Source organism: Tachyglossus aculeatus, chromosome X1 (assembly GCF_015852505.1).
Source record: "Tachyglossus aculeatus isolate mTacAcu1 chromosome X1, mTacAcu1.pri, whole genome shotgun sequence".
Classification (NCBI taxonomy): Eukaryota; Metazoa; Chordata; class Mammalia; order Monotremata; family Tachyglossidae; genus Tachyglossus; species Tachyglossus aculeatus.
Window position 1 is genome coordinate 18479945 of NC_052101.1, and position 12476 is coordinate 18492420.

The window sequence follows — 12476 nt, forward strand, 5'->3', positions numbered from 1 at the left end:
AGTAAGTGCTTAACAGATACCTCAATCATTATTATTTCTAGTATTACTATTATTATCAGAGGGCACTCCAGATGAGAGAGAAATCAGGGCTGGGCCAATATTTCAGAAATTATTTTTTTCTCCCAGGGAAGACTACATAGCTCTTCACTCTAACGTCTCCTGTACCTATAAATCCAGTCAGTAATTCCTGGGTTTTACAGATGTCATTTGGTCCTTGGCTAACAGCTGGGTTGAAATCGCAGGGTGGCAGTCCACAGGTGCCAGGCAAAGCACCATACTAAGCGCCTGGGAGAGCACAATACAGTAGAAGCAGCATGGCGTCATGGATAGACCACGGGCCTTGGAATCAGAAGGACATGGGTTCTATTCCCACCTCTGCCACTTGTCTGCTGTGTGGCCTTGGGCACATCACTTCACTTCTCTGCTCCTCAGTTACCTCATCTGTAAAATGGGGATTGAGACTGTGAGCCCCATGTGGGACAAAGGTTGCATCCAACCCGACTGGCTTGTATCCACCCCAGCACTTAGTACAGTACCTGGCACACGGTAAACACTTAACAAATATCACAGTTATTATTATGAATTATTATTAATAGAGTTGGCAAACACACCTCCTGCCCTCAAGGAGTTGACCATCTAGAGGAAGAACGAGAGATGTGCCGGAAGTGGAAGAGTTCACCACAGAATCTTTCCAAGGGTTGACCTCCTTTTGAGCGGAACTGATAAGTCAGCATGACAGAGGTAGCGACGAAGGGTTGATAGGGGCATAAATAGGCCTGAGGAGAGGGCAGCGCTACACCCAGCCCAACTCAGAGCACCGAAGACACGCTCGTCAAGGAGCCAGCGAAGGATTTGGCGATGTCTCCTCTGGTGAGTACCGCTCTTTAGGCTCAGCTCCATCGGGTTACCTAGCTGGCTCACAGAGCCATCAGGCCTGGAGACAGGCTGCTTTACAGAGCGATGGGGAATATTCATTTTCCTCAGGTGGGCAGGGAAAGTTACAAATCCAGTAACTCAACCGAGACGAGTCCAGGACGAAGTCTTACAGTCCCTCTAAACTGTAAGCTCGTTGTGGAAAGGGAATGTGTCTGCTTATTGTTCTATTGTACTCTCCCAAGCGCTTAGTACAGTGCTCTGCACACAGTAAGCGCTCAATAAATACGATCAAATGAATGAATGAATGAATCACGGGTAAATGACTAAAACTGAGCAAAAACTACGTTCATAGTATTTCTTGAAAATGGGTTATATTGCACTGGGGTCTGTCTCTTCTCAATGCCCACTTTTACTGTCTAGTCAACAATGTAGAGGTGGCCACTAGATTTGAAGGATTTGGACATGAGGAAATGGGAAGGTGACAAGTTGTAAATGATACTTGCGATCAATCAACAGTATTGACAGAGTGTCTACTATATGCAAGACATGCTGATGAGCATCTGGGAGAGTGCAAGTGTCCCTCAAAGAGTTTTCAAATCGAACAGTGGAGCAAAGGCTAATTGTTAATGTCAATAATCCATCAATTCTCCCCAGTAGACCTGAATTCTAAAAGGGCAGGAGAGAACACCACGTTCGCAGTTCAGAGATCTACAGCTCATTACCAAGCCAGTGCCAACTCTGGGGCTTAATCTTGGGGGTAAGGGCTTGACATCTCTAGGCCTCAGGGGTAGTATAGGCTATAATCATGAAGAATGATGGATTGATCAGGTGTAGAGTAATTTATCTGGGTCAATTCCTACAGAATTTTAGACTCAGGGCCTGGAAAACATTGGGTAGAATCAAAAACGCACGTTGTAGGCCCTATACTCTTCCAGAGTGCCGAGGAGGACAGTCTGGAAGTGTGGCCTAGTGGCTAGAATACGGGCCTGGGAATCAGAAGGTCCTGGGATAAAATCCCAGCTCTGTCACTTGTCTGCTGTGTGCGACTATGGGTAAATCACTTAACTTCTCTTTGCCTCTAGTATTTCATCTGAAAAATAGGGATTAAAGCTGTGAGCCCCTTGTGGGACGTGGACTGTGTCTAACCTGATTAGCTCGTATCTCTCCCAGCACTTAGTACAGTGGCTGGCATATAGTAAGCGCTTGACAAATACCATAAAAAAAACCAGACACATAATGGTTAAGACTCTGGGAACGATGATGACGCCTGGAGAAAATGTAACAGAATGGGAAACATTTTATTAATGATAATAATAATAATAATGGCATTTGTTAAGTGCTTTCTATGCACCAAGCACTGTTCTAAGCCCTGGGGTAGATACAAGGTAATCAGGTTGTCCCACGTGGGGCTCACAGTCTTATATCCATTTTACAGATGAGGGAACTGAGGCACAGAGAAGTTAAGTGACTTGCCCAAAGTCACACAGCTGATAAGTGCCCACTGTTGGGTAGGGACTGTCTCTATATGTTGCCAACTTGTACTTCCCAAGTGCTTAGTACAGTGCTCTGCACACAGTAAGTGCTCAATAAATATGATTGATTGATTGATTGATTGATAAGTGGGAGAGCTAGAATTAGAACCCACGACCTCTGACTCCCAAGGCCATGCTCTTTCCCCTAAGGCACGCTGCTTTTGGTAGGCCAAAATATATATGTTGAACCTATTTGCAAAACTGGTGTAACACACGTTCCTAACTTCTCTCTGGTCTATTTCCCTCTTTCATTCAGTTCCAATTTCCATTCCTGACCCTGGTTTTGATGGCCACGCTGCAGGAATCAGTCTTCGGGAAGGCAATAGCCGCAAAGCAACCCAAAGACAACCTCCTCCTGAAGAAAGAAAAAGGCTGCCCCTCTTCAGGCAGTGACGCCTTCCCGCACAGCGTGACAGTCAACCTGAGCATAACCAACCAAAACGGCACCTCCAAAAAGTTTCCGGCCATCAACAAGCGCTCCACCTCTCCCTGGGAGTACCAGTACGTGAGCCCACCCTCTCCCTGCCCCAATCCTCTCCCCCCTAGTCTGAAAGATTTCCGATGAATGGCATCCTGGATTCCACATTGTGCCTTCTTGCCTGGTACAACATTACCGGGTGCTTTTAATCATTACCATTATAATAATCATTATTATACCTGTTACACCCCACTACTTGTCCACTGTGTGACCTTGGACAAGTCACTTCTTTCTCTGTGCCTCAATTACCTCAACTGTAAAATGGGGATTGAGACTGTAAGCCCCACGTTCATTCATTCATTCATTCAATCGTATTTATTGAGCGCTTACTGTGTGCAGAGCACTGGACTAAGCGCTTGGGAAGTACAAGTTGGCAACATATAGAGACGGTCCCTAAACAACAGCGGGCTCACAGTCTAGAAGGGGGAGACAGACAACAAAACAAAACATATTAACCAAATAAAATAAATAGAATAAATATGTACAAGTAAAATAAATAGAGTAATAAATATGTACAAACATATATGCATATATCCACGTGGGACAGGGACCATGTCAACCCCGACTTGCTTGTACCCACCCCACTTTCTACAACCTAGAATAGACATCTGTCATTCTAAGTCAACTCTCAAACTCTCTCTTCCTCGACTGAGTACGCTCATAGCCCCAAGGCACCTAGATTCCCATTCTTGTGCTTAGAACAGTGCTTGGCACATAATAAGCACTTAACAAATACAGTAATAATAATAATTTATTAGCTATTTGTGTATCCTCTCTTCTAGCTATGATGCATATGTCTCTATTTCCCCTGTTCTCCCATTACCTCGTAAGATCCTCCAAAGCAGGGATCACGTCTCAGTATCTTCTAATCTTCCCTCAGCCCCTAGTAGAGCTCTCCCGTTCTGGGAAGGCTCCTCGGGAGATACTGTCATCGATGGGGAAGATAGCGATGATGATGTCGACTTGTGCCTCTCTCCTCCTGGGAATTCACCTTCGCTTATTTCTTTCTCCCCTTCAGTCTGAACGAGGACCCCAACAGATTCCCGGCCAAGATCTGGGAAGCCAAGTGCAGCACCACGGGTTGTCTCGATGCCCAGAAGAAGGAGGACCCGCTCTTGAACTCCTTGCCCATCTATCAGGAGACCCTGGTCCTGAAGAGAGATTCCCAGAGCTGCCCCACCTCCTTCCGGATGGAGAAGATAATTGTGTCGGTGGGCTGCACCTGTGTCACCCCCAACATCCACAGGCTGGGCTGAGAGCTGCCTCGGTCTCGCCTCGGCCATCCCAACTGGGAATTCCATCTGCCCCACCGCCTCGAAACCATCAAAACCGCCGCCTTTGTCCAGCCGGGCCTAGGCTCCCCATCTTTCCGAGACGCCGCCAGAAAGTCTTAAATTCTATGTCAGGTTTACAACCCAATGGGACTTGGGATCGGAAATCTCTTTCCGTTTCAAAGCCCAGGAGTTACATGTCCCCTAAGGTAGAGGGAATGTGCTGCTTGTGATTTGCTTTTAAAAAATTCTCTTTAACCGAGAAGGCGCTCTAGGAGTGGAATCTCTACCATTTAAAAAGTGAAACCTCTTTAACCGAGAAGCGATCTAGGAGCGGAAACTGTACTATTTAAAAACTGAAACTAGTATTTATATGATCTATTTATCTATTTATAATGGCTTTGAGATTCAGGATAAAAGTAATATATTTTTTGTATTTATTACCTTTATGAGACGGAGATGATTATTGCACCTGAGAAGCCTACTATCTTATTATGTGTACTGTGTGGCACTTGGGAACAATTACCCTGTGAATAAAGACATAGAAGGAAAGACCTGCTTGCTTTCACTTGCTTTCTTAAAGATTCTGGGATAAGTCTCCACTAGAAGGGGATAGAAGAGCTCAGAATCAGATTCATTCATTCATTCCTTTAATCGTATTGAGCGCTTACTGCGTGTAGAGTACTGTACTAAGCGCTTGGGAAGTACAAGTCGGCAACATATAGAGACGGTCCCTACCCAACAACGAGCTCACAGTCTAGAAGGGGGAGACAGACAATTAAGAGTTGGTTTCAACAATTAATCAGTCGATGGTATTTATTGAGCATTCTCTGGGTACAGAGCACTGTACTAAGTGCTTGGGAGAGCATAACACATGTTCCCTGCCCCTGAGGGGCTTGCAGTCCGGAGGGTCTTAGAAACGCAATCCATTATTTTCAGGACCTGACCACTCTGCTATACTGGTGGTCTGCACATAGTAAGCGCTCAATAAAGAAGATGGATTCGTTGACTGGATGAGGGAAATGATCTCTTTATGAATATGGTCGGGCCCCCCCGCCCCCAGAACGGGGTGCTCCTCGTCCACGGAGCCATCCCAACCTATTCAGGGTCAAGCGGTTGGAGAAGTGGGCTGCAGTTCTCAGACTCTGGGGTCCGTGGGAAACTCTTGGGAGACGTCATGGAGAAAAATCAACCCCATAGTAGGGAGGAAGACCACCTTCCCCTTAGAATTAGTGTCTGGGGCCCATCCAGAAACTGTTTTTCCATCATCTCATATAAGTGCTTTTACGGGCCCTCTGTACAATATTTATTTATATTTTAAAAACCAATCAGTGGTCCTTACTGAGCGCTTCCTATGTGCAGCCCACTGTACTAAGCGCTTGGGAGAGTGCAATTCAACAGAATCAGCAGACTCGCTCCCTGCCCATAATGAGCGATTAATGTCCGTCTCCTGCTCTGGACTGTAAGCTCCTTGTCTTCCAACTCTGTTGGATTGTCCTCTCCCAAGTTCTGAACACAGTGCTCTGCACACAGTAGACACTCAATAAATACTGTTGATTAATTGATAATAATAATAATAATGAAGGCATTTATTAAGCGCTTACTATGTCCAAAGCACTGTTCTAAGCACTGGAGAGGTTACAAAGTGATCAGGTTGTCCCACGGGGGGCTCACAGTCTTAATCCCCATTTTACAGATGAGATAGCTGAGGCCCAGAGAAGTGAAGTGACTTGCCCAAAGTCATACAGCTGACAGTTGGCGGAGACGGGATTTGAACCCCTGACCTCTGACTCCAAAGCCCGTGCTCTTTCCACTGAGCCACGCTTCTTCTCCAGTGATCAATTTCACCGTGGGACATCCCTAACCAGAGTGGCTATGGAGAGTCCTAGTTCAAGTGCCTGGTATTTCAGAAAAAAACATAAAATATTTCTGATTTAAAACAGACTTTTACACAAAGAAATATTCAAACCAAAAAACATGGATTGGGGTGCTGGGAATTAACTCAGTGTAACTACTTACACTGATTCAACTGTACGCTGAGTTATTTATTTTGATTACTCTGTGAGCAATACTTTTATCCCTGCCTCCTAAGCTCCTTGTGGGAAAAGAATGTGTCACTTGCTTGTTTTGAATTATTATTATGGTATTAGTTAAATGCTTATTATGTGTCAAGTGCTGTTCTAACTGCTGAGGTAAATACAAGTTAATCAAATTGGACAGAGTCTCTGTCCTACAATGGCCTCAAAGTCCAAGCAGGAGGGAGAACAGTCATTGAATCCCCATTTTACAGGTGAGGAAAGTGAGGCCCTGAGCAGTGGTTTCTCTGTGCCTCAGTCCCCTCAGCTGTAAAATGGGGATTAAGACTGTGAGCCCCACGCTGGACAATCTGATCACCTTGTAACCTCCCCAGCTCTTAGAACAGTGATTTGCACCTAGTAAGCGCTTAACAAATGCTATTATTATTATTATTATTATTACTAAATGAATGGCCCAGTGTCACACAGCAGGCAACTGGCAGAGCCGGGAGTAATAATAATGATAATAATAATAATGGCATTTATCAAGCATTTACTATATGCAAAGCACTGTTCTAAGTGCTGGGGAGGTTACGAGGTGATCAGGTTGTCCCATGGAGGGGCTCACAATCTTAATCCCCATTTTACAGATGAGGTAACTGAGGCCCAGAGAAGTGAAGTGACTTGCCCAAAGTCACACAGCTGACACTTGGTGGAGTCAGGATTTGAACCCATGACCTCTGACTTCCAAGCCCAGGCTCTTTCCACTGACCCATGCTGCTACCACTCCTACTCTACCATTACACTCTACTCAAGTAGCGGAAGTACATTTCAGTCAGAAGCCAGACGGATCTAACCGCTGAGCCCGGGATGTATCCGAATGTCGTTCGAGTCCTCAGGCAAGGCTGGCACGTGTCAATCAATTGATCACATTTATTGAGCGCTTACTGTCTGCAGAATCATTGTATTGAGCGTTTGGGAGAGTGCGATATCACAGAGTTGGTAGACATGTTCCCTGCCCACAAGGAGCTTACCCACTCTAGAGGAGGAGACAGACATTAATATAAATAAATTATGTGTTCAGCTGGGAGGATCCATTCTCACTCTGTGATCAGGAAGGCCAGTCTGGAAACCTGTCAGCAGTGCGGGGTGACTGATAAAATCAGCTTCCTATTGGCCAACAGGAATTCCGGGAACATTTCCATTTTCTGAACTCCATTTTACTTGTATATATTTACTATTCTATTTATTTTGTTAATGATGTGCATCTAGCTATAATTCTATCTGTTCTGACAATTTTGACACCTGTCTACATATTTTGGTTTTTTGTCTGTCTCCCCCTTCTAGACTGTGAGCCCGTTGTTGGGTAGGGACTGTCTCTATATGTTGCCGACTTGTACTTCCCAAGCGCTTAGTACAGTGCTCTGCACACAGTAGGTGCTCAGTAAATACGATGGAATGAATGAATTAATTAATTAAGCAGCATGGCCTGGGAGTCAAAAGGACCTTAATCCCAGCTCCGACGCTGCTCTGTTGTGTGGCCCTGGGCAAGACACTTCACTTCTCTGTGCCTCAGTTACCTCATCTGTAAAATGGGGAGAAAAACTGTGAGCCCCATGTGGGACAACCTGATTTGCTTATATCCACCCCAGCGCTTAATACAGTACCTGGCACAGTGGGAAGATCACGGGCTTAGGAGTCAGAGATCAGGGGTTCAAATCCCGGCTCTGCCAGTTGTCAGCTGTGTGACTTTGGGCAAGTCACTTCACTTCTCTGTGCCTCAGTTCCCTCATCTGCAAAATGGGGATTAAGACTGTGAGCCCCCCGTGGGACAATCTGATCACCTTGTAACCTCCCCAGCGCTTAGAACAGTGCTTTGCACATAATAAGCGCTTAATAAATGCCATCATCATTATTATTATTATTAACAAATACCACAGTTATTATTATCATTTAGTCATAAATCAACAGACAAAATGTAGGTTCAGGGTTTTAGGTCTTTCTTGGTTGATCATGTGTGGCTGGCAAGGGAGTGTCTCCAGAAGAACGTTCAGCTTCCTTTCCAAAGTTTTTGAGTGAGTGTGTTTGCTTTTATTTGGGTATTAGTAGTAGTAGTAATCACATTTACTAAGTGCTCATTGTGTGCAGAGCCCTGTAAATCACATTTATTAAGCGCTGGGAAAAAATACCCAGGTGAGAATTAGACATAATCCCTGGCACTCAGATCTCACAACCTAGAATAACACGGTAATGATAATAATAATTGTGGTGGTTTGTTCAGCACTTACTATGTGCCAAACAGTGTGGTAGATACAAGGTCATCAGAAGGGACTTGGTCCCTGTCCCAAATAGGGCACATGGGATATTGGCTAGGAAAAGAGAAGAGGTGGAAACTTCCAGTTCTGAGATGAATGACAGATTCAGAAGCATCATGGCTTAGTCAAAAGAGCACAGAACTGGGAATCAAGAGATTCTGATTGTGTGACTGCCACTTGCCTGCTCAGTGGCCTTGGGCAAGTCAATCTACTTCTCTGGGCCTTAATTTCCTCATCTGTAAAATGGGGGTTAAAAACCTGTTCTTTCCCAGTCTGCCAGCCCCACATGGGACATGGACTGTATCTGATATACGTGTATCTACCCCAAATACCACATTTATCATTAGTGAGGCAGAAAAGCATCCGGGAATCTCTCTCTCCCGTAGATTCTGAGTCAGAGACCCTAGAAGTGATTCAATTTCAGTAACTGCTCTTCTGAGAATCACCAACTATGCTTTTCACGAATTCTTTCCCACTCCCACACAGCGTTTCCTGGCTGGCAAACGAGCCTCGTTTCCGGTCCGGGACCCCAGAGAGAATCCACCTGCACAATGAGCCACTTGGGCGCTCCAGTCATTCATTCAATTGTATTTACTGAGCACTTACCATGTGCAGAGCACTGTACTAAGCACTTGGGAAGCACAATTTGACAACAGAGACAATCCCTTCCCTGGAAGAACGTGATGACCTGTAAACTTGTCCCCTGTAGACTGTAAGCTCGTCCTCTAGACTAAAAGTTCCCTGTGGGCAGGGAGTGTGTCTGTTTATTATTCTAATATACTCTCCCAGGCACTCGGTACAGTGCTCTGCACATACAGTATGTGCTCAATAAATGCGATGGAATGGATGAATGAGGAAAGCGAACCATCTTACTGGGTTTGGGGCGAGACAGTTTCAGCTCAGTGCCATCCATCCCTCACGGGACAGGGCACGGAGCTCCAGAACAGGTGGAACTACCCCATTTCCTGGAGAGCTACAGGGATAATGTGGTGGGAGGGCAGGGAATGGGGGCAGGGGGTGAGGGGGAGGGAGAATAGCCAGCCCTATCCCTTTCTGCACTGGGCTGGGAGGGGCCCATGCAACATCAATCAATCAATCAATCGTATTTATTGAGCGCTTACTGTGTGCAGAGCACTGTACTGAGCGCTTGGGAAGTACAAGTTGGCAACATATAGAGACAGTCCCTACCCAATGAGCAGATCCTGGGACTTCCACGCTCCATCCATCAAAATCCCCCCCATCCCAGCCCCACAGCACTTATGTCTTGTCTTATACTGCGGAGTCATCTCCGACCCATAGTGTCACCATGGACATATCTCTCCCAGAGTGCCCCACCTCCACTTGCAATCATTCCGGTACTGTATCCATAGAGTTTTCTTCGTAAAAATCCGGAATCACCCTCACCTCCTTCCTCGCCGTAAACTTGTGTCTCCGCCCTCGACTCTCCCCCAGGACGCTGCTGCTCAGCATAGGTGAGTTTTGACCTGTAGCAGTTGGCCTTCCACTCGCTAGCCACTGTCCAAGCTGGGATTGGAATGGGTAGGCTTCTGCTTGACTCTCCCTCCAGTCGTCGAGACTGGTAGAATACTGGAAACTCTCCAGGTGCCATCCTGAGAGGGGAGCACTTACGTACATATCTGTCATTTTATCGCTGCCACAGATGTAGAATGCAGGTTATGTAGGCTGGGAATGTAGCTGATGAAGCATTTCTCCCCAGCCCAGGGTGACTCATGCTCACAGAAAGGAAACGCAGATAGGTAGGTCCCCTTGCCCGCTGACCTGAATTTCACCTGCCGCATCTTAAGAGGGCCCGGGGAGGTTGGCCTCTCTTGGGTTCCTGGTAGGACTAAGAGATGGGGAAGCAGCATGGCCTAGTGACTAGAGCACAGCCTGGGATTCAGAAGGTCACGGGTTCTAATCCCGGCTCCACCGCTTGTCTGCTGTGGGGCCTTGGGCAAGTCACTTCACTTGTTTGTCCCTCAGTTCTTTCATCTGTAGAATGGGGATTAAGACTGTGAGCCCTTTGCGGTACAGGGACTGTGTCCATCCTGATTAGTTTGTAATAACAATAATGATGGTATTTGTTAAGTGCTTACTATGCGCCAAGCACTGTTCTAAGCACTGGGGGCGGGGGGGAAACAAGGTGATCAGGTTGTCCCACGTGGGGCTCACAGTCTTAATCCCCATTTTACAGATGAGGGAACTGAGGCCTTCCCAAACTGAGCCCCCTCCTTCCTCTCCCCCTCCTTCCCATCCCCCCGGCCTTACCTCCTTCCCCTCCCCACAGCACCTGTATATATGTATATATGTTTGCACATATTTATTACTCTATGTATTTATTTATTTTGTTTGTACATATTTATTCTATGTATTTTATTTTGTTAATGTGTTTTGTTTTGTTCTCTGTCTCCCCCTTCTAGACTGTGAGCCCACTGTTGGGTAGCGACCATCTCCATATGTTGCCAACTTGTACTTCCCAAGTGCTTAGTACAGTGCTCTGCACACAGTAAGTGCTCAATAAATACGATTGAATGAATGAATGAGGCCGAGAGAAGTGAAGTGACTTGCCCAAAGTCACATAGTTGACAAGCGGCAGAGCCGGGATTAGAACCCACAATCTCTGACTCCCAAGCCCGGGCTCTTTCCACTGAGCCACGCTGCTTCTCTCTACCCCAGTGCTTAGAAAAGTGCCCAGCATAGATAAGTGCTTAACAAATACCATAATATGTATATATATATATATATATATATATATATATATATATATATATATATATATATATATATATATATATATATAAAATCTCATGGTTCAAGATTCCAGATTTCAGTTTCCAAGCTAAGGACACTGGCTACAGCCTAGTCCTCTCCTCCCTCTATACCTGCAGAGGGGAGCCTCTTGAGACAGTCTAATCTGGGACAAAGATGTGGCCACTTCCAAAGGGCCCTTCGGGAAAGCAGCTCAGAGAAATGAAATCAGGACAATCGTGTCTAGACGGGAATTTTGGCCATGTTCTAGGGAGCGGGGGCCTTAGGAATCCAGGGAATGTGTGTCTGTGATGGTGATGCGGAGGAAGAGAAATATGCAGGCTCTCATCTATCAGAGGTATCTATTGAGCACTTACTATATGCAGAGCACTGTACTAAGAGGTTGGGAGAGTACAATACAGCAGAGTTGGTAGACATATTCCCTGCCCACCAATCAATCAATCAATCATATTTATTGAGGGCTTACTGTGTGCAGAGCACTGTACTAAGTGCTTGGGAAGTACAAGTTGGCAACATATAGAGACAGTCCCTACCCAACAGCGGGCTCACAGTCTAGAAGGGGGAGACGGAGAACAAAACCAAACATACTAACAAAATAAAATAAATAGAATAAATATGTACAAATAAAATAGAGTAATAAATACTAAATCAATATCTAAGAGAGTGGGTTGTCTGTCCGCTAATGCCGTCGAGTCGTCTCTGACCCAAAGCGACGCCATGGACACATCTCTCCCAGAACGCCCCACTTTCATCAGAATCGTTCTGGTAGTGTATCCAAAGTTTTCTTGGTAAAAATATAGCAGTGGTTTACCATTGTCTCTTTTCGCACAGTCAACTTGAGTCTCCGCCCTCAGCTCTCTCCCGCGCCGAAGAGAGTAGGAATGGACTCCAGTTATGGAGAAGCAAAATGGCACGGTGGATAGACCACTGGCCTGGGGGTCAGAGGACCTGGGTTTGAATTCAGGAAGTTAAGTGAGCAAATCACTTAACTCCTCTGTGCCTCAATTACTCCACCTGTAAAATGAGAATTAAATTCTACTCCCTCCTACTTAGACTGTAAACCTCATGTGGGACAGGGACTGTGTATAACCTGATTAACTTGTATCTACCCCAGCACATAAAACAGTGCTTGGCACATAGTAAGCGTTCGGGCAAGTCACAAATTCTTTGTGCCTAGGTTCCTTCATCTGTAAAGTGAACATTAAAACTGTAAGCCCCAT

At 45.7% G+C, this 12476-nt stretch overlaps 1 protein-coding gene and 1 non-coding gene across 2 annotated transcripts; one reads left to right on the forward strand and one right to left on the reverse strand.

The window, feature by feature from the left end:
• The first annotated feature begins 858 nt into the window (after positions 1 to 858).
• Positions 859 to 4355, forward strand: IL17A (interleukin 17A). The gene is made up of 3 exons (XM_038740758.1): positions 859 to 870; positions 2665 to 2909; positions 3905 to 4355. Exons 1-3 carry the CDS (start codon positions 859 to 861, stop codon positions 4140 to 4142), a joined length of 495 nt encoding a protein of 164 aa, XP_038596686.1. The 3' UTR covers positions 4143 to 4355.
• Positions 4356 to 9969: 5614 nt separating this feature from the next.
• LOC119920519 lies at positions 9970 to 10107 on the reverse strand. The gene has a single exon (XR_005448260.1). It is a non-coding gene; the product is annotated as a small nucleolar RNA SNORA7 (small nucleolar RNA).
• Positions 10108 to 12476: the final 2369 nt, after the last annotated feature.